This window comes from Anoplophora glabripennis, unplaced genomic scaffold (genome assembly GCF_000390285.2).
Source record: "Anoplophora glabripennis isolate ALB-LARVAE unplaced genomic scaffold, Agla_2.0 scaffold317, whole genome shotgun sequence".
Classification (NCBI taxonomy): domain Eukaryota; kingdom Metazoa; phylum Arthropoda; class Insecta; order Coleoptera; family Cerambycidae; genus Anoplophora; species Anoplophora glabripennis.
In genome coordinates this window covers 81,031-104,942 of record NW_019416468.1, presented here as the reverse complement: position 1 = coordinate 104,942, position 23,912 = coordinate 81,031, and the positions used below count along the sequence as shown (strand labels likewise).

General features: G+C 32.0%; 1 protein-coding gene across 1 annotated transcript; it reads right to left on the bottom strand.

The window, feature by feature from the left end:
• Nucleotides 1-8,574: 8,574 nt before the first annotated feature.
• LOC108906996 (farnesol dehydrogenase-like) lies at nt 8,575-23,199 on the bottom strand. The gene is made up of 4 exons (XM_018710449.1): nt 23,007-23,199; nt 13,246-13,707; nt 10,831-10,986; nt 8,575-8,692 (listed from the first exon to the last, which is right to left on the bottom strand). The coding sequence occupies exons 1-4, from the start codon at nt 23,112-23,114 to the stop codon at nt 8,651-8,653; spliced, it is 768 nt and encodes a 255-aa protein (XP_018565965.1). The 5' UTR covers nt 23,115-23,199; the 3' UTR covers nt 8,575-8,650.
• Nucleotides 23,200-23,912: the final 713 nt, after the last annotated feature.

Genomic DNA, 23,912 nt, shown 5'->3' with positions numbered 1-23,912 from the left:
TAACGTAGATTAATGAAACTTCGGCTACCGACTTAACTTAATAACATTCAATTTATATACAATTATTTTAGCCAGTGGGGAATATATCGCGCATCACTGAAATTAAGAACCTAGAATTTTGACGCTACTGAGAATTTTGCAAGCTAAATAAGTTCACTTGATTTGCAGGTGAATTTCAAAGGAATTCAGTTCAATTTTATTTGTAAAACGAGTTATTTTCGAAGTAGGTACATTTTTTTTTAAATACGCTTGCGACAGATCAATAATCCGAAAATAATTTTAACACTAATACTAAAAATTCCTATCATTTTTTTTTGGTGAAATGATTGCTTTTAGAATAATTTTCTGAACATTCAGCTGTGTGGTAATTTTAGCTTTTTTTTTAAATGCCATCGCAAATCAAATGAACTTATAGATTTTTTTTAAAAATACTCAGTAACGTCGAAATTCTAGAATTTTTAGTATAGTATCTTTTAAATTATACATAATTTTGAGTGGTATTTTCAACAAAAAAAATATCTTCAGTTATAATCGAAAAACAAGCCGTTTGAGTTTTTATTTTTTTACAATGTAAAATGCAACCCTACGACATGCTTTAATAAATAGAAAATAATTATTTGTCTTATGTAAAAAATATAAGATTTTTTAACATATGATTTTAAATATAATGTAACCATCAAAATAAAAAAAATCTTTGTTTTAATTTTTCTAGGGGTTATCATTCCTCAGAAAATTAGAAAATTACTATACCAATGACTTTTTGATTTTCATAATAATATATTTTGTACATACATATTTCTAAAAGAAAATAGTTTTTGTGTCACGCATATTGCGGTTATTGTCAATTTATTCAAGAATGTCGTAGGTTTTGTTTCCAAATTTTGCTAAACGGATTGAAACTAAAAATGTATACAGGCTGTTAACAAATTCGCTTCTCACTACAGGTATCTCGAAAACGGTAAGAGATACGAACTAGCTTAAATGGGGGCAAAATTGCATAATCAAGGGACCAACATTATGCCTCTAAAAAATCAAGGCTAACATCCTGGAAATCCTCTTTTGTTTCATTTCAGCCTTGTTTGAGGTGATATTGAAAAAAGAAGAACACTTTCTCATGGCCACTTTTTGCCCTCTATCGAATGGCATAATCAATTTTTATATGTAACGTTTCGTCTCTCCAGGACCATCATCAACTTCATTTTTTTAAATACGACCCTAGAAATTTTATTACATTTTTTGCAAGCCTTCATGACCCCCAATACTGTACTGCCTCAGCCCGAACCAGATTCAGACGTTTTGTCTCGAAAAATTCATCTTCAGTGTATTCGTTCCAAATTTATCTAAATTTTTTATTTAGATTTCTTTGTTTATTGAATTATCGTACACTGTAAGTGTCGTTAGACCCTGTGAAATCCATCTAGTTATTTAAACTATTACCACCACGCGTTACAATAAAACATTTATTATTATTAACTATTACCATCACTTGGTCATACATAACTCAATAAGTTGTTGCGTCAAAATTAAAACATTATTACAATTTTAATTTTATTATGACAAATTAGTTCTTAAAAATGCATATGAACAACCAAAACGCCAACTGAATATTATTCTTTAAAAAATTTCAGTAAATGTTCAAAAACATTTTCGTTTTGGCAAAGGTTGAAAATGAAGATCAGCGTAATATTATCGGAATTTATTATATCTGTAACCGCAATTGTGAAAGAGCATGTCAGATGTATTTTTTTTCAGGATATTCATAATATACTGAAAAAAAAATAGAAATTTGTTTGAATTTTGAGCACTCGAGAAGCCTAGAAATAACTAAGGACACGGGAATAAAACTCTATTAATGTTTTATTTTAATGCGTGGTGGTAATAGTTGGATTTCACAGGGTCTAACGATACTTACACTGTACGATAATTTAATAAACAGAGAAATCTAAATAAAAAGTTTAGATAAATTTGGAACGAATACAGTGAAGATGAATTTTTCGAGACAAAACGTCTGAATCTGGTTCGGGCTGAGGCAGTACAGTATTGGGAATCATGAAGGCTTGCAAAAAAATGTAATAAAATTTCTAGGATCGTATTTAGAAAAATGAAGTTGATGGTGGTCCTGGAGAGACGAAACGTTACATATAAATGTTGATTATGCCATCGACGGCAAAAAGTGGCCACGAGAAAGTGTTCTTCTTTTTTCAATATCACCTCAAACAAGGCTGAAATGAAACAAAAACGGATTTTCAAAATTTCGTTTTTTTTCAAATATTTCGAAAACTAAGCATGTTAGCCTTGATTTTTTAGAGGCATAATGTTGGTCCCCTGATTACGCAACTTTGCCCCCATTTAAACTACTTGGTATCTCATACCGTTTTCTAGATCCCTGTAGTGAGAAGCGAATTTGAAACAGCCTGTATACGGGTGTTGCAAAATGTTGTTCAGAGAATCCTAGAGCAGACATTCAAAAATACGAAAAAATTTCTATACACGTAAGTCCGCAAATATGCTTCGTTTTTGAAAAAGAGAGTGTAAAAAATTGAAAAATATGTTTTTCAATTTACAATTTCTAAATTTTTCGTTGGAAATCGTTTAAATTAGGGTAAATACATTTATGATACGTAGGTTATAATTTGGTATAATCGACTGATCGACTTATTGATTTTTGACCAGAAAATCTACGCCACTGGTTTTTCTATTGGTTTTTACTTTATTTTTAGGAACGTCATTTATTTTAGAGCAAAAAGACCCCCTCACACAATTGTCATTTAGCGAGCGGCTTTCGAGCTATTGAAGATTTTTAAAAATCATGCTAATGTATCTATGAAACTATTACCTACTAAAATAAACAGTTGGTGGCTGTCACTAAAAAATAACAAGCGCTGTCACTATGGAGAAATAACTATTTGTAAAAATTTGTAGAACACAATGGAAATTATCAATAAAAAAAACATATTTTTTTAATTTTTTTTACACCCCCCATTTCGAAAACGAAATGGGGGTGTAATTAATTAATTAATTAATTAATTAATTCATACGTTTATAGGAATTTTTTCGAATTTTTGGATGTAGAATCTGCTCTAGAATTCTCTGAACGACATTTGCAACACCCTGTATATCTACTGTGGATGTTAATAAATTAATTCACAATACAAAAGTGTTGCCAGAAAATCTACGCTGTACATTAATTTCAGCCTAACTACATTCTTAATCGAATTTTGCCGTTTTCGAAGTCTTTGTGAACGGACAATAACCAATAATTGTTAAATACTCCCTATTTTCGCAAAATATTTATCCATACGTGGCAACCTCTCCACTCTAGGCCCTACAAAAATAAATGGGTGATAATAGCGTCCTTCTTAATTGTGTTTTTGCATGAAATGGGCAGATAATTAAGTAATAAAGGACCTTATTTGCCCGATACAGTCACCAGACATACCGCGCGAATAATAATATTATCCCCAGATTACTCACATGGCATCGGTCCTAATCGTCCAACGTACGCCTACTAATTGGGGATTGTAAAATCAAGCCACCCTTGACTGACTGTCGATTGTTCGAGTATCAGGTTACTAGGGTTACTTCTATTCATCCGCCCTAAGCACACTGTGATTTTATTAAGTTTCACTGACACGTCCTCTACCTTCTTGTTGTCTGGGGCCTACGAGGAGGGTGTCAGGCCGGAATCGTTTGGAAGGAGCTGTGAATTTCAGTCTGTTTCGGGTTTGGTGCAAACACCCCAAGCAGCAGTAGAAGAGCCCGATGCTGTGGATAGACCGAGTGCCGACGACAATCGCGAAACGCGCTTTTGCGCTTGTTTTTTCATCGCAGTTTAGAATTTTTCAGCAAAAATATTAGGAATGTAAACGAAATTCAAGCTTAGACATCAAACTGAGTTGCCTTAGATAAATCTAAAATAGTCAGATGCTGAGTCAGGGTAAGTTAGCAAGCATGGATCGCCCAAATTCGGAGAGGCCAGTTGTCAGAATCCATGCCGAAGAGCAGTCCCCGAGAATTGGCGGAGCTACCATGGCACATGATCGAACGTCGACTCTTGTATGCGAGTGTGTGTACATGACCTGAATTTAAGCGTATTTGTCGCCATAAATGATACTAAGAATCAAAATGAGACATTTTATTTACCAGATTTACAATAAATATTCAAAATTGAGCTCAATTAATAGTATATTTAACAACAAGATTAGAAAACCAAACTAAACGAATAAAGCTTTTGAGTCCGAGCGAGCGCAGCGAGCAAGTGACTTAAAAGTTATACGAGTTTGGTAAAACTGCTTTTCTTACGAGATTTGTTTATACTATTTTTTCGCATTTTGTGTTAGTAGGTAATTATAAGCAAATAGTGATAGACATAAATACATTACAAATTTAGAAATTTAAAAAAAATTATAGTAGGTACTTGTGTAAGATTTCCGTAACCTAGTAATCTGACACGGCTTTGTTTATATACAGAATAACAGTTAAGTTTCATTTTTGTGAGTCGAATTGATTCTAAGTTACATATTAATTACAAAAATGAGTCTTGCTACTGAGAACAATTTAGAAATATTTGACAAAAAACTCACTAAAAACTGATGAAAGTGTAACGCTAGCATATTTTTTTGAGAAGGTAAACTATTTTTTACATGTATTTTGGTGTTTTTCATACAATGTCTTTCGTTATTTTAGGCATCCAGTTTATAGTCTACATATTTTGAAAAGTACTATACAAATAAACGGAAATATGAAAATATGGATATATCACAATATAAAAAACTACATGCCTCTTTAAAACATCAAAATGACCCATATAGTCTACGGATATGAGGAAAATAAATGATATGGTGGTGCCCGTTGAATAGCCTAGGATCTGTAAAGTTTTTCATAAAACTTGGGTGAATTTTAGTATAATATGTGCAAAACCCGCACACCATCAGGTGAGGTTTTTTAATAATTAACAATTTGCAAAAAACTGTCAAAATTTGATTATTACTAAATAAACAATAAGTTTTGCAAAAGTTAACCTACGACTTTGATATTGCATAAATAGTTGGCTTTTATAGTCCTTAATATGTGATTAAAATTTCAGACCGATTCATCCAATAGTTTTTGCAAAATTCTAAATGTTTATCCCAGAGGCATTATTTTTGCAATAACCTGACATGCAAAATTACCAAGATATTTTAATTCTGAGGGTGTCATATGAAAGAGAAACACTTCTTTTATTGGAAGAAATTATTTTATTGCAAAAAAATTGTTTTTACCACTGCAAAAACGTACCACAAAAAATATTGTCATTTTTGTCTTATAAACAATTAGAATAAATTTGTTGCCATTATATTTAGAGAGAGTATTTTTCCATATTCGTAAAGCTGGCATTTTTACACAAATTTAAAAAAAAAAGTTGCTCTACTTAATTTGTGGCAAAGTTAGACACTTTTTTTTTTAATCACAGCTACTTTGTTTATAACAATTAAGACTTCTAATAAGTGCCATTTCGAACATAAAGAGCTAAAGTTTCTATGTGAAATTTTTGAAGACGATAGCTTTGTAACAATATTTCTGTGAATGATCCAAATAATGACTTCGATACAAGATGACTGTGAGTCAGTGGAGGGGGAACCTACAAATCCACGAGCTCAAAATTTGAAATTGGTAGAGCAAGTTATATCTCATAACTTGTTGACCGATTTTGATGTTTTTTTTAATATGGGGTACCTTCTTGCGTACATCACAAATAAGCATTTTGTTAATAAATAAAAATTTAAATTAATCCAAAATATCGACATCTTTCGTAATTTTTTGTAATGGAACATTATTAGGAATGACTAAATATCAATTTTTAATAAATTAATATTGCAATTAAGTATTTTGTTTAAACATTTACAAAAAAAAAAAATCTAAATTATCAACATTTTCGGAGTTATTTTGACGGGAAGTTATAGATATAGGTTCAATTTTTTTCTTATTAATAAATTAACATTTAAATTGAATAATTGAATAATTTGTTTAAACATTAAAGCATTTTAAAATAACAATATTTAAGGTTTTTTCAGGAAGTCGTAGGAATATTAACTTTTCAAATTTGAATATTTGTATTTTTAATATATACAGGGTGTTTCAGAAAGACCTCCCGTACGACAAAAAATCAGAATTTTTTGTCGTATGTCTATCTCTTGTTTTCGAGATACAGAGCGACAAAATAAAATTTTTTCAATAGAATTTTTACGAAAATTTCCAAACTGTAATTAGCGTATTTGTTGTCCTTAAAAATCTCAGAATACCAAATTTCATAAAAATATTTCGCAGCGTTTGGAAGTTTTCGTAAATATTCTATTTAAAAAATTTTATTTTGTCGCTCTGTATCTCGAGGAGATAGACATATAGTTCATGAGACAAAAAATTCTTATTTTTTGTCGTAGTATCACCCCCTGAATTTATAGGAGGTTTTTCTGAAACACCCTGTATAACAATGTTTCCAATATTTAAATAAACAATTTTTTGTCAAACTGTTTTTTATTAACAGTGACATTACCATACTTATAGTAAAGTGACATTTCATGTGGTAAAGTGCCACGAATTTGAGTTTAGTAAATAAGCATAAACAATTCCTATTTTGAATATTTTATAAAAATCATTTGTACAACTTTGTTGAAAAGAATGTGAAACTATCCTATTGAATAAATACAAAATATTGCAAAATGTGTTCTGGCCTTAGGTGGTTCGTAGGCCCCGATTGCAGTCTTCATAAACGGCGTTTTATTAGATTTATTTTGAAGATAGCGGAATTACGGGGTGCTCTGGGGCGAAGTAAATAAAGAAATTTAATGAAATTATTTAACTTTTTGATGTATCAAATGAATAGGTCCCGCGTTAATATAAAATAAAAGCTTGATGTCGCCGCTCTGTTGCGCCGTTTAGGTAGCATATTTTTGTATTTAGAGAGTCAAGTGGGGTGTTGCCGGGCAAAGAGCTCTCAGAGGGTGGTTGATTAAAACTGCTTTATTTGATTAAATGAAATGGACGAGGAGTTAATCTCAAAATCAGTCACTGTAGACTAACGTTATTAGGTATAATTACAAATATTAACAGCAGGAGCTTAAAGCTTTTTGTTAAGTTTATTTTACGTTTTAGCTAGTCGTCTTCGAAATATCCGCTCAATCTGGGATAGGTTTTTATTAAATAAGGGGTTCAGATATTTATATGGGCTTCTTCCTTCTCAAAAGCATTCAACCTTCTTAACCACGAATTATTAATTTCTTGATGAGGGTTGCTTTCGCTGTACAGCAAGAATAAAACGCTCTCTCAACGGTACAAATAAACTATTTTTATTGAAAACTAAACTTGTGTAGAAAAGTAATGTTGACGGTTTGAGAGTTTGCTGGAGAGTGCCTGTGGTTGAAGTCGGTCGTAGGTAGCTTGGTAGTCGGTGGCAGAAGTCCCTGGTCCTGGCGCCACTCTGCAGGGGTCGGCTTCCGGGAACCCCGTGGTGCGTCCGGCGGCGTTCTTGACGTTGTGCTTAAAAATGGGTCACTTGCAACATGTGTACGCACATTGATTTAATTCTGTCATTGATCAAGCTTATTACCTCATATTTATCTGTTAATTCTCAGTTTGTTCAAATCTACACATTCAAGTCCCAAAACCACCCAGCTTCTGGTGTTCCACAAGGTTCTATCCTTGGACTTTTAATGTTTACAGTTTTTATTAATAATTTTGTCACTGATTTGAAATAAAATTAGCAAATAAATAAACAAACAGGCAAACAAACCAACCAACAAACAAACATAGCATAGATTTTTGAAGGTTAAAACATACAGGGTGACTCAGAATTTATATAAAAAAAATATTGATGTACCTACAAGGGCCTCTTACAAATACAATCTTGTAAAAATAAAATCGAAAATGATTTAAAAGTACATTTCTGCACGCCACTGGAAACTCATCCACTGTAAAACCCGACCTTACACAAGGCGAAGTATAATAACAAATGAACGAGCAAAACTTGAAAGAATTTCGGAAATAAAGAGATAAATATTCGCCATAACACACACACATATAACACACCTGCTTCACCATAAATTAAAACGATATCCATCAACTCCGAGTTGCTATAGATGTAAGCCATTTTTGACACTAACTACTAAAAATCTATTGTAAACACTATCGCAAAGACGTTAATACTAATAAATAAAAAACCATTACATTAAAAACAACAAACTATTTTAGCCTTAACAAGCCTTATTTTGGAATTGCGTGATTGTGTATTGTAAATATAATATTTATTCTAAATGGATAGCTTTTAAATAAAATGGACATCACTTTTTCTTAGTAACATCACTACTAATGGAATTTCCACCGTGGATTTCTACCGATGGAATTTCCAAAATGTTATTAATTAACTATTTTTTTTTGCATATTCTGATGGTACTGAAATTGATGCATTCATAAAGTCTACCGTACATGAACAATTTAGCCTAGGTGTAAAAAAGAATGCTTGAGGGTTTACAAACACATAATTTTTTGTGTAATCCAGTTGATTTTAAATCAATGTTGGAGGTAAATGAGACACAACAGTGAAACTGAAAATATATTTTTATTAAAACTACAAATGGTGAATTAGCATTTATTGCAAAGCATTGGGAAAATATAATTAAAATTCTTCATTTACTGGTTTTATAGTCAGTTCGTGAATCTATAAAAAAGAGACAAAAATTAGTAAGAGATTTTAGAGTTATAACTTCTACTATAGTCTGTTTGGAAATGAAAGAGAGTAATAAAACCCCGAGATAAGAACCGGCCATGGGCGTGGTAATATTTCGTTTCAGGTAATTATCGGGTAACACTAATGCTAATTCTGTGACGAAGGGAGGAATATTTATTATCTAGACGAAACTTGGGTCGACGAGATATACTGTAACAAAAGTATGGTAAGATAAAAATGTAAAAAGTTTTCGACAAGCATTTTTGGATGGACTTTCAGAGGGTTCAAGGCACCTTCAGGTAAAGGGCGAAGATTAATAGTGACACATATAGGTAGTGCCAGTGGTTTTGTAGATGGCGTTTTACGTTTATTTGAATCTAAAAATACAGGTGACTATCACGAAGACATGAACGCAGATGTTTTCGAAGAGTATTTTACACAGATGTTGGATCTTATTCCTCCGGGGTCTGTAATTGTCATGGATAATGCCAGTTACCATTCACGGCAGACCGAGCGGACGCCTATGACTGCTTGGAGGAAAGCCGATATAATTCAATAGTCATCCGGAAAAAACATTTCTTTTGAAACAAATATGGTGAAAAAGGAACTTTTGACACTTGTCGATCTTAATAAAGATCAGAAAAAATATGTTATCGATGAAATCTCCAAATAACGGTACTACGGTTACCACCTTATCACTGTGAACTTAACCCAATCGAATTAGTCTGGGCGCAGGTAAAAGGAGATGTAGCGCGAAATCATACGACGTTTAAATTAAGTGACGTGAAAATTTTGTTAAAAAATTCCTTGGAACGAGTAACTGCAGATAACTGGCAAAGATGTATACATCATGTACAAAAAGAAGAGGAGAAAATGTGGGAACTCGATAATTTAATTGACGTTACTGTGGAACCTATCGTTATCAATTTAGGAGACGAATATAATTCAGAATATTCAGAGGATGAATTTTAATATACCTACTTTTTTATTTTCTTCATTGTACATTTATACAACACTACATTTACTCACCATAATTTGAATTTTCAAAATACATATATTTTTGTGTGGAATAAAAGTCTATTCATTAAATTTAAATAAATATTTTGATAATAATATTGAATAATTTTATTTGAATTACTAAAAACCCTCTTAACCCGGTTATGATGCTTAAAGTAGCCTCATGTTTTGAAATGCTGTTTTTATATTGTTTACTTATAAGAGAAATGGACCGAGAAATTGAAGCGGCATAGACAAAGACGGATTGTCGGGGATTAAATTTTAGCTACCCGCTACAATTTAGTACAGTCCGATCGCACAAAGTTTTTTTAGAAGTACACCTCATCCTATACCGATAATACATAATATAAAAATATTGAATATAAGCACCAGTACTACATTTATTTACGATTTGCATACATAATAAGCTTTTATTACTCTCTTTCATTTCTAAACAGACTATAATAATAACAAAAGTTTTATATTTAACTTCTCGTATAATTAGTTTAGCTGATCCCATGTGTGTAATAAATAGGCGGATATATTGAAAAAGATTTTTCAATATCTTGATTCAATATTTTCAATTCAATTTTTCATTCAGTTCAATAGTTTAATTATTACTTAAAAGTAGTTATTTGGATCAATATAAAATTTTTTTTGGAAGACGAAGCTTAACAAAGCCTATTATTAAATTATTAATTTCAGTTATCAAAGCCTACTTTAAACTTTTTTAAGTTGTCAAATTTAACAAAATTAATTCGCGATTTTTTTTACTTTGTTATTGTATTCCGCACCCCTTCAATGTCGTTTGAGCTAAATTTAAATTAAAAAGACTACTATGATGTGTATCAAGTACGATCCTTTAATAAAAGTTTCCACCCCACAGCCCAAACTTTAATCCATTCTTCAGAAAATGTGAAAATTTGTTTGCTTTACTTTAAACACAAGCGCGCCATCTAGAGTATTCTTACTTGACACATTTCATAGCCATCTGTAATCTCTCTAAATGTATTTAGTCATACTTGCGCCATCTCTGTGTCAGGCCGCTAACTTATCGAACGACTCTAATATATTGCTTTTGTGAAACAACTCTCGCAGACGATTTGAATGTTTTACTGCAATTTAAAATGTACCTGTACATGGGGTGGTGTGGATAAAACATAAACAACAGCATCTGCTATATCTTCTGTTCTTAGAACGGTTTTAAAGGCCTTCGCAAGTTGGGCATCGTTTGGATCCACGTTACTGGTTTCTAAAAATTCCGTCTCTGTAGCACCTGGGCTAATACTCTGGAAAAATATCAACAATATTACTCCGTGTCAATTATTATGTATCTTTATAAAATTTTAAATAATTTCAATGACGGCAGTGCTTTATTTTTGAAAAATATACAACTGCAAATTCCGACAGGTACAGGCAGGATACGATATTTACTATTGATGTTCCTAGAGCTGTTATACAAATTACTTGTCAAATATTGTATGTATAATTTATAAAATGTTTTTTTTTTCTTTAAATAGTGACATATCTTCTATGTCGTTTTTGTCATTGAAATAGTTATTTATATACCAAGGGAGATATAGGAATGATTATGCCCGCAGGCGACAGGTTGCGACAAGTCGCCTCATCCTAGTATCTTCTGAGGAGACATATTGAAATGGCAGCAATAGTTGCTACTAGAGCCAATAAAGCCAATGAAGAATTACTGCCTCAGAAATCTAAATTACTTTATCATAAAGAATATAAACGTTTTGAGACTTGGACAAGCAGAAATTCAGTGACAGCTGTTAGTGAAACTATATTATTAGGATATTCAAGAACTGTATTACCTTTTATCACTTTAAAGAAATATTTATAATTTTTGATAATTTATATTTTTTATGTATCTTTTAGTCAGAATCATTCAGCCCTAACACTTGTGGACAAAGTATTTTATGTTGAAGACCACATTATTAGTGCGCGTAAATATAGAACAGGAAAATATCATCGATTGGAGTCTTATTTGAAGCAAATGTAATGAAAAGATATATTTACAAAAAATGTAAGATATTGACAAGAGAGGATATTTTGAAATTTATTAAATTTTTCGTGGTTTATAAAATAAATCGATTTCTAAAGCAATGGTAAAAATTATTAATTCAAGGGCAGCAACTAATAGAGTTAATTTTTTACAAATGATTCATAAATATGCTTTATGTAACTTATTCTTTAACAAGATAAAAAATAAACATTTATCACTTTTAATGATCCTTAAGAAAGTCGAGGCAGACCTGTTCTATGGACACCTATTAACCTTGAATCCAATAAACATTTTCCTGAGCGGTCATCCAAAAGAACTTACTTATTCGACAGTTGCATTTTGAGCTTTTCCTCATTTTTTATTATTGTGTAAATATTTGTTATTGATCTTTAACTAGTTTCTCTTAAAGATTGTTTGAACTTGTTATACAAAGTTAAATAAATCAAAATATTTGGAACGACTTGAAAGGAATAAAATACGCTCTGGTTGTTGCTATTCGATCCGAAAATAAGTTTATCTCCAAAACCGTTTATTTTGTCAAAATTAATGAAGAGTAACTTTTTTAAAGAAAACTCTTTCAGAGTATCTAAATTTATTTTCAAATTTTTTGCTCTATTACTTCTGGGTAACTCAAGGATCCAACCTTGGACCACTTTTTTTAAATTTAGTAATGATCCATCGCTAGCACTAAAATCTAATCATTTGGTTTTTGTCGATGATTCCTCCTGCCAATCCAAAGTTTCATTAGGCAGCTTTTCTTCAGGTATGCAATTATAAATATTAACTGATTTTGACCTTCTCTATACAGGGTGTTTGTAAATAAGTGCGAAATATTTTAGGGGGTGGTTGTCGAAGTTATTTTGTGAAAAAAGTTCATATAAACGAATGACGAAATATGGTTCGTTTCCGAGATACAGAATTTAAATTATTTATTTATTTTTATTATTTCAAAATTTGATGGTTGTATTTTGTTTAGAAATATTGACAGCAACCTACTAGATAATGTATCAACAGAAATTAAAAATACACAACTTGCAATAAAATATGTTTTATTTTATTTCTCAAAAACGGTAGATCGTAGGGAAAAAATTGAAGAGACCAATTTCATTCAGAATTGATGGCAGATTTCTAAAATAATATCAAAACGGGAGAAAGTCAGTGGCGTCCCATTTTTTTTATTAAAAAAGTTTGTGACATTCTCGTACGAACGCCACTGGTACATCTAGAAATATTTGGATCACACCAAAAAATGCACATTTATCCCTCCAAAGCGTCTTTCAAATTTCGAGTCAATATCTTTAAAACTCTTTGAAATAATTAATAAAAGTAAATAAAAAATTAAAATTTAAACACCCTGTATCTCGGAAGCGAAGCATATTTCGACCTACGTTTATATGAACTTTTTTTCACAAAATAACTTCTGGAACCACCCCGTAAATATTTCGCATTTATCTACAAACATCCTGTATGTATGTTTTCTAGAGACCTGACAATTGATGCGGAATATTCCAACTTTGTGAAAACTCACCGTAATTCTGATTTTCGACTCCAAGGAATTCAGTTCCAATCTCAGAGATTCAGTCAAAGCAGTCACAGCGAATTTCGAGGCCGGGTAGATACTGAAGCTGGTAATATTGGGCACCTTGTGCCCCGCAATGCTGTTTATATGGATTATGTGCCCGTCGACGTTGTTTTCTTTCATATTTTTTATAGCTTCTCTGGTGGCTATGCAGAGCCCGAGTACGTTCAAGTCAAGGACTTGCCTCCAGGACTCTGTGTCTCCTTCGGTCAGGTTACCGAACTGCACAATGCCGGCGTTGTTGACTAGGATGTGCACAGGTCCTAGGTTGTCCTTTACCCACTCGAACGCTCCTAGGATGTCCTCTTCTTTGGTTAGGTCCGCTTTGACGGCGTGCAGTTTTCCTGATTTTCCGATAAGTTTTTGGGAGAGTTCTTCTATCTTTTCTTTTCTTCTAGCCACCCCCACCACCTAAAAAATAAAATAATAGCGGGTCAAAGAAGCACAGTTTAAAATTTGCGTAGCGTATCAAGGGTCGGTACATTTCTTGTGAAAAAATAATAAAAAATCTTGATTTATACAGGGTTATACAGGTGTTTAAAAAGTAATTTTAGAGGGGGTACTTCCAATACATTTTTTCGATTTGAGCCTCCCCTGAGAAAACATTTAAATCTCAAAATGGCCGAAAAAAATTAGCTTTAATTTTTTTAATTAAATTTTTAGTTCATATTTGCTTAGCTTTTCCTATTGATAAAAAAAGAATTTTCAAAAATGACGATCGTTTTATTTTTTGCTCGTAAACCATTAAGTATACGAAAAAATGGGAAGAGTAAAAAAAAATTCTTAATGCAATGTACTATTAAAAGTTATTTTTCTTGTTGGAATTGGCTAACGTAGAAAAAAGTTGTGAGAGAAAAAACCAAGGGGCGCTAATTTCTTTTCATAATAATATTCAAAGACATAAACCTTAAAATTACATAGTGGTCTCCGATAGCAACTTTGACATTCTGAGCAGTTAGAAGAAAGAATAAATAATGCTTTTCATCGGATTCAAGCAACAATAAATTTCGAACAAATTACATTTTCGTTACTAAAAAGATGTCGGGCCTGTGTCCGTGGAAATGGAGGTATTTTTGAGCATTTACTCAAATAATATCATTAAAATGATGACTAATTTTATTAATTTCTTTAAGTAAGTAAAGTCAGTTAAGTAAAAGTGTTTTCACATTGATAAAGAAATATCCATAGTAATTATCTGGATTGGTATATAAGATACTTAAAAATTGCGGCGTCTTTTTATTTGCAAAATGTGATTATTGCTCTATTCTGCTAAACCCCGTTATTTAAGTAACGAGCGTTCAAATAAAAACGTGGTCGAAGTTGGCTCTGACACATTGGACGTAGGGAGTAGTTTATAGCGACCAACTTAACCTCATTTCTCAACAAGCTGTATAGCAGCTGTCAGTTTCAATAACGTTAATGACTATATAACTTTATTTTAAAGAATAATCGTGATAACAATAACAAACAATTATTAAAGGAGCTGCGGAAAGTGTCCCCCTCCTTGTTATAACAATAAATTAAAGCAGCTGCTGAAAGTGTCCCCCTCCTTGTTCCAAGCACTTTTCACACCTGTTCCTCAAAGAATTAAAGACATTTTCTAAGATGCTCGGGGTATTGTTAATTTCACGAATCTTGTCTATAAGTCGAGCCTGCAGATGGTTTAAATCAGGAATAGGCAGTTCAAAAATAGTGTTTTTAAGGTAAGGCCACAAAAAGAAATCACACGGCGTAATATCACATGACCTCGGTGGAAATTCATGTTCAGCATTGAGACTTATTAGTCGATTTTGGAAAACTTCCCNGGGCATTGCCTTAGAAGAACCTCGGCAACTATCTTAGTTGATAATGGTGGAGACATTACAACCCTAAAGCGACATGGTGGATGGAAATCTACCAGCGTCGCTGAAGGATACATTGAAGATTCTGTAAACAATAAGAAACAGATAGCGATGAAAATATTAAACCCATTAGAGTATAATGAACCAAGTACATCAAGCGAAACTGTAAATATTGATCCTGAAAATAATTTAATCGAAGACTTTTCTGTTAATAATGGTACAATTGTTAACACTGAAACTGAGAACCTTATTACAAGTAACGTATTCAACGACAGAACTGTAAACTTTGAAAAAAAGACAGCCAGCAGCGCTTTAAATATCAACAACTGTACCATACAAAATTGCACATTTAATATTCATGTTAATAAATAAAGTTTGATGATAGACATGTAGGTAATTTAGATGTTTATTCGTTTAATTCAAATTAAAGAAAAATAATTGTTACATTTGTTTTTTTATTCATGAATAAAGTGGTTAAAACTGTCATGTTTAATTAATCAATAAAATGTATAAAATGTATAAAATAAATAGTATTACCTACCTACTGATTTTATTTTGTGCTGAGATTGAACATCGCGTTATCCGCTATAAATTTTCAAAATTAGTAATTTTTTATATTCACGCTTGAAGAAAAAATAGTATATGTCACTCGGAGTGGAAGGCTCATTATGTGTTTTGCCCAATTTGCTCAGCCTCGGCTAACGCCTCGGCGAGCAAACTTTTGGGCTCAACACATAATGATCGCCTTCTACTCCTAGTAACATAATATACTATTATACAGGGTTATACAGGTGTTTAAAAAGTAATTTTAGAGGGGGTACTTCCAATACATTTTTTCGATTTGAGCCCCCCCTGAGAAAACATTCAAATCTCAAAATGGCCGAAAAAAATTAGCTTTCATTTTTTTAATTAAATTTTTAGTTCATATTTGCTTAGCTTTTCCTATTGATAAAAAAGAATTTTCAAAAATGACGATCGTTTTTGGTAACTGTTATACTAATAATCGGCAAGGAAAAATAATTTATTTTTTGCTCGTAAACCATTAAGTATACGAAAAAATGGGAAGAGTAAAAAAAATTTCTTAATGAAATGTACTATTAAATGTTATTTTTCTTGTTGGAATTGGCTAACGTAGAAAAAAGTTGTGAGAGAAAGCTAATTCTTTCATTCAGACATAAACCTTAAAATTACATAGTGGTCTCCGATAGCAACTTTGACATTCTGAGCAGTTAGAAGAAAGAATAAATAATGCTTTTCATCAGATTCAAGCAACAATAAATTTCGAACAAATTACATTTTCGTTACTAAAATGATGTCGGGCCTGTGTCCGTGGAAATGGAGGTATTTTTGAGCATTTACTCAAATAAAATCATTAAAATGATGACTAATGTTATTAATTTCTTTAAGTAAGTAAAGTCAGTTAAGTAAAAGTGTTTTCACACTGATAAAGAAAGAAAGAGATATCCATAGTAATTATCTGGATTGGTATATAGATACTTAAAAATTGTGGCGTCTTTTTATTTGCAAAATGTGATTATTGTTCTATTCTGCTAAACCCCGTTATTTAAGTATTTCTTGAATTCTCGAACAACTTTGTTGTATAGAGTTTTTAACGAAAACAAAAATTAAAGGTTCATTGCTTAGAGAAAATTTCTCATTTTGTCCAGAAAATTTCTTTATTCGAATAAATAACCGAATGATTAGTGCTTGTCATTTGCACAAAATTGAAAGACGAGTCCAAAAATATCATGGTTGTTACGGTAAAACAGTGGCATACTATTTTATTTAGAAAAATATGCCACCGATACCCTGTATCTCCGTCACTGGAGCATGTAAATTTTAGGAAAAGCCCTCAGATTTTGGACAATGTTTATTTAAATACATGTGTCCAATTTCAAATTATTTCATCTACTAGTTTTTAAATTATTAAAAAAAATGTAATATATTTTTTGAAGTTACACCCTATATCCTTTTAACGAAGCCTAGACAAAAACGTTATAGGAAAGACCCCTTAAGATTCACCAAAAAATAGGAGGTTTCATTTTTGTTTCCATTTGTGAATCACCCTCTGTGACTATATTTTTACATATGTTACATATGTTTATTTTATATTGTTTTAATATAACTTTGTTTAGATTTTAACAGCTCAGATTTTTTGTGTTAATATATTAATTAAGCATCTTTTCAAAAGTTTTGTTGTCTACTGTAAAAACAAAATGAAAGCACAATAACTGTTACGCAATTTGCTCGAAAATCTAAGAAAATACTAAAATTTGACAATAGTCTATTTTTTTCATAAATGTGGTTTTAAAAAAATATTCAGAGATTTTCGTAAAATGTCAGGCGTAGGGGTTATGTTTTAGGAAAGGAGACATGCAGATTTGAACTTTTTCGAATCAAAGTTTAAAAAACTTATTTGCTTATTCTTATTTGAGGCGAGAAATTTATTCACATCGTCTTAGGTCACTCTATACATACGATATCTGTTCAGAAAATGATAGAAATTTATTTTTTTAAAACTTTATTGTTAATTTTACACATAATTGGTCCTTGTCTCCTTCAAAGTACTCTCCTCCCCTATACACATGCTTTTCCCAGGGTTGTAAAACTGTTTCACCTTGAGGCAAGAATTCAAAATGCATAATTCCATTAATGTCGAAAAAAACAGTGAGCAGCACTTTGACATTAGATCGAGACTGACGTGCTTTCTTGGGGCGTGGAGATCCTTTGCTAATCCATTGTGATGATTGAACTTTTGTCTCAATGTCATAGCCGTAAACCTAGCTTTCGTCTCCCGTTATGATCCTTTGAACGAATATTTCATCATCATTGGATTGTTCAAGGAATAGGCCTCTTGCAGAAAAAAATATTTTAATAGTTTTTGTATCTACACTGAATACTACAAACAATGTGTAAAGGTTTTGTTATATTAATTTATTTTTAAAAAGTTATTAGATATTAAAGTTTTAATCGGTTCGCTTCGCGCTCAAACGCCATGGACTGGGATGTCGATACGTTGACGTCATCGGTAAGTAAACGGCAAGCGCGACATATACAATAACGCGTTTCGATATACTGTAAATTTGTGAAGTTAAACATATAATAACTATGGCAAATCCTTCTAAACCATATAGCCCAGACAGTATCTATTTCAAAAAGTCCATATTTGGGTAAATCGTATATCCACGGAGATTTTTGACTTTTTGACTTTTCTATTTTGAATTTTTCTATGAGCATAAAAAAACGTGGGCTTAACTTTTGGCGGCATAATATGTTAAAAAAATTCGAAAAATGTCATATTTTTCTTCTTATTTAATTATGTAGCTTTTCAAGAGTTCATTTTAGGCGAAAATGGAAGAGGAAAGAAATGTTTGTAATTAAATTTTTTACAAAACATGACTAATTACAAATCGAATGAATTATGATTATAATTGTAAAAATCGAAAAAATCGCCAAATGTGGGGTTAAAAAACATTACTTTTGAGGTATTTAAATTGGGTTGGGACTTTCATACTTGGCTCAAGAAAACTTCAAGTTATATAAAATCATCACATCAAATTTCATCAAAATCGATTAGATAGATTTTGCATAATAATTTTGCAATCCATATTTTGAAAAAAATTTGCAAATTTTCAAAATTTTGCACAGCAAAAACCAAGGCCCTTAGATACTTGAAAATTTAATCACATATAGAAGGGCTCTCAAGCTTTCAAAATTCGAATCCGTCAGTTAGGACAGCATAGAAAAATGTTCATTTCTAGTAATATTTGAAAGCAAAAAAGCCAAAAATCTCCGTGGATATAGGATTCACACAAACCAAAACAGATACCGCCTAGTCTAATACTATTACTGGTGCATTGTACCTATGTGTGAATATACATTAGTAAAAACGCCAGAAAAAAATGTATTTTAAAATAAATTCTGCAATTTCTCTGGATAGTCAATCGGCGATTTGCATACACCAGATCTTAGACTTTCTTAACGTGGGGGTCATCAGTTGAAGTCGAATCCGAGAACATGTGGTTACAGAGGGGGTTATGCGCAAGGCAATGCTGCAAACCGCATATCACTAAATATCTCCATTAGCGCCTAATTAAAAAAATTCGGTTATTTTCTGAACAGACCTCGTATAATAATATCAAATTGCATTGTTTGATCTTTCATATTTATGCTAGTAAATATTTGAACTAATTTAAACGCTTAGGAATTAGATTCACAGAAAAATCATTGGAACTCTTCTGCCCCTCTTACCTTGTTTAGTGGTTACGTTGTACTATTCAGTCTGTGTAAATATCTACTTTTTAGAACTCAGAAAGTGAATATTGAACCAAATTGTTTCATTCGTTCATTACATATATGTATAACTGATGATTCTATGCGTATTAGTTTTGTGTGTACAGAATTTGTAATGAGTAACATTCGTTAATACTAAGTAATAAAAAAGGCAATCAAGCATTTCCGTCTCCAAAGAGATCGATAATAGATAAATTAATTAATACGTTTTCAATTACCATCACTAATTTCTGACATTGACTTTCACTGGAATTGGTAAATAACTGGTACAAGGTCTTCAATCTTCGTGATATGCCTTAGGTTATATAATTCTGGTGGATATTTAAGCTTAAAATTTATAAAGATTGACATTCAAAATATAAATGGAATGTGTATTTTGCATTACATTTTGGCTAGTTGTTGTGTCTCTTTCAATTTTTTTAGTAATGATTTTTAGACAGATTGATCCATTTTCTAGAAATGAAATTTTCTAGAACTGAACTTTGAAAAAGTCAAAATGTATTTCGCCGTAATACGTCGACAATTTCAGCTTAACTTATGACCTTACATTGTATTGACGTGGGAGATAATTCTGTTTGAATATTTTATGATCTTAATAGGGTATTCGATTGCGTCGAACACAAGTTATTGATTTCTAAATCAACCGTTATAGAGACGTCTTTAAATTGAGTAGCCACATTTCTTCAAAGTGTACAACATGATGTGAATTTGCAGCATTTTGAGCAATAAGTAGTGAAAAATGTAAGATCAGAGTGGTTAGAAGTAAATGTAGGAGTTACCCAATAATTCATTTTGGGTCCTCTGCTTTTTCTTTTATACATAAATGATATTGGACACACGTCCCATTATTTATGCAGATATCATATCCGTAATAATTTCTAGCATATTGGGTGAATTAATTTATCAGAACTGTAAATATATCTCGACTTTGTCAGATGATTATTTTTCTCAAATAAAAAACATACTCTTGTCAATTCTCTTTGCAGTAAAATTGTTAAATAAACAAAATTTAAAGTTGTAATTGCACTGTTTCTTTCTTGCTAATAATCGATTGTTCCTAATTTCGTTTATCAGTGGAGTTGAAAAAAACTTTTAAACAATTTTTTTATGCATTTTCAAATTTAAATGCCTTTTTGTTGAAAACAATTGGCTTTAGAGATATTAAAGGTATACCTTTTTTAAGCAGAAAAGGTGTGGGAAAAGATTTTTCCAGCCCAAAGTGAAATACACCGTGGCACAAACAAATTTTGGCAGTCTAAATTCGTCCTAATGGTAGCTTGTGATGCCCTCTAGAAGATACAACGAAATCGCCGATAAATTCGAATTTCTCATCCCAAAAAGTCCCCGGATACGAAATTTCACGAAATTAGCTCGAGCTAGTCGAAAGATATTAAAGAAAATGTTTTGTAGACGTACTGTGTCTGGTGGAGCACAGTACAGACTCTTTAGAGACACCCTGTATAACTGTAGGTCAATAGGCAACATACCAAAAAATATAACTTATACCTTATAGGGTTGGAAACCATCTACAGACCAGGGTCCCACTTACCCCTTTAAATCGCACATTTTTCTCTTCAATATTTTTGCCTCAATTTTGTTACCGTGGGTTTTTGCGGTCGCTGATTACGAATCTGAGGTCCGAATCCGAAAATTCCCGAATCGGAAACGCTTTCAAAATTTGAAAAATCGGAAAATCGGCCTATTTTTAAAAATTCATTTCTCCGTCATTTTTTAAGTTGTAAAGTAGTGAAAGTAGTAAGTTGAGTAATAGTGAACAATTGCAATTAGAATTTCAAAATTCAAATTGCAATTGTGGAAAAACTAATGGTTCGACAGTGTCTGCTTTGTGCACACTTAAAGTACATATAATTCACTACTTTTGTACACAGGGTCAGCTCTACTACTTAAAAAATGCCGGAGTAATGAGTTTTTTAAAATACGCTAAATTTTCCGATTTTTCCGGGTTTTCTCCGTTTCCAATTATTCGATCGGATCAAACGACCTCTCGTTTTATTCGTATTTCCATTCTCTACAAATTGCTTCGTTAGTTTAGGTTTTATAAACAAAAAAACTAAAAAAAAAATGCGTTTTTTTTTTGTATTAAAATATTTATCAAAAATTAATTAATGGTAAATTGAAGTATAGGAAACACATAATCATACAGCGTGTCCCAAAAGTATGGAAACAGATTTAGGATTTTCTTCTGGCTATTCAAAGTTGACCCTAGATTTGACCTTGACCTTCAAGGTAAAGTTAATTTTTTCAAATGGGATGCCCTACTTTTGACCCCGGAAATGAAAAGAGCGGAAAATTTTACGTTCAGATATGTCCTTGACCATTTTCCGAATTTGACCTCTGATGGTCATTAAAGGTCAAATCAAGGTCACGCATGGTTTGGCGCGCTGTCTTGAAAACAACGGGTTGCAAAAAAAATGACCATAACTAACGTTGTAGGATTTTTCCCTGGCTATCTGACGGTGACCCTTGATTTGACCGTGACCTTCACCTTCAAAAACCGCACTATATCAATTTTGGCAAAAATCGGTAGATTTTTTAAATCGCGTCCGCCATCTTGGATCCGCCATCTTGGACTAAAATTCCTCAAAAACAGATTTCAGATTCGTAGTCAGCGACCCCAAAAACCCCCCTATACCAAATTTGGCGTAAATCGGTTAATTTTTTGGAATCGCGTCCGCCATCTTGGATCCGCCATCTTGGAAAATGGTCAAGGACATATCTGAACGTAAAATTTTCCGCTCTTTTCATTTCCGGGGTCAAAAGTAGGGCATCCCATTTGAAAAAATTAACTTGACCTTGAAATAACCTTGAAGGTCAAGGTCAAATCTAGGGTTACCATTGAATAGTCAGAAAAAAATCCTAAATCATTTGTCCGAATCATTTTTTCGAAAGTTACTGTGGTACACGTTGCATATCTACAGACTGTCTTTTACATGATGGCACAGTCCGTTTGCTACTAGTATTTCTGTCACAAAATCACTGATTTAATGCTCTATTGACTGGCCTGTTATGAATGTTTAAAAAATTGAGTGATTCGTGACACTCTCTACAACTATAAAAATAAAACTTAAGGTTCATATCAATATTACGAGTTTGTTTAAAAAAATTTTTAAAATGTTTACAATATGTAATTTTGTTGTATCTTCGCGTTAATAGAATGTTCAAATTAAAGTTTTCCTACAATGTATAACGTCCAGTAGAACGCATTTTAACCATTATGCTTAGACGCAGACGATTAGGCACGTTTTTACAGTTACAGTACTGCTAGTACCTATATTATAATAGGTATAGTATAATAGGTATGTTATAAAATATTTGTAAAATTACAGGCTTTTTTCACGCAATTATTTTTTTATTTTACTGTTGAAATTTATCTTATGTCACCCTTGTTATGGAAATAAGGGATTTTGTTGGAAGTCCCATGCAAATAATTGTATTTCTTCGTCCAATTTTTTGTTGTCCCAACCTCATTGTAAATGATTTACCGTATGCATAAGTACATGCATTTCAGAACAGCTGTTAATTTTTCATCTCCACATTTTAATATTAAATTCAAACCTGCAATCCATTTTCCACGAGTTTCTCGCATATGGCTGCTCCTATTCCAGCACTAGCACCAGTCACTATCGCCACTTTCCCTACCCAACGGTCCATCGACAGCACCATTTTTATTTTAACACCTTGTTTTTGTTTTAAAAGGGAATTCTATACCGCGTATTGTAGCCACTTCGGTAGTACGGTTAAAATAGCGATCGTTATATACATTCTCCCACTACGTATTGCATCATTTCTTTGTCTTTCAAGGAAAAAAGAATTCTTTAAGTAGGGAGTAAACGGAATACAATAGATGCACTTACAACAGATAATGACTTGGACGAGATAAACATCAATTAAGGTCGTTAAATGCATTTTTTATTTAAATAACTGGTATGACTTTGTAATAAGTGTAATAAGTAATATTACACCAGGAAAATTAGCGAAAATAAAAGAGAAACTCGGAAAAAGTCCTATCCGCGATATTGTAAAATTGTCTAAAGGAACATAATGCAACACATCTCTCATCTCGTGAGTCAAAAACTTTTATTAGCTAACTTTTCTATTGAAACAAATAGGTGAGGAAAACAGATTTTTCACTTTGCAGAGAAAACCATCAATTTTAGCGAAAAGTGACTCACAGACAGCTTGTAGGGAGTAAAATTATCTACAAAATGAGACTGGTTAAATTAAAATCGGTTAATAAACAAAAAAGTTATTGCAAAAAAACAAGAAAAGCGCCCATTTTTTAATTTGTTTATAACTATCGCATTTATTGTTAAAATTTTATAAAACCTATGACAAGTTGAGGGTTTTGTCATACTTCAAAAGTGTGCCAAAAGTGGGCGCTGTAGGTGCAATAGTTTTCGCACAATTCTATTTGTTTATAGCGGAGGCTCCAAAAGTTATGAACTTTAAGCCTCTGTACAG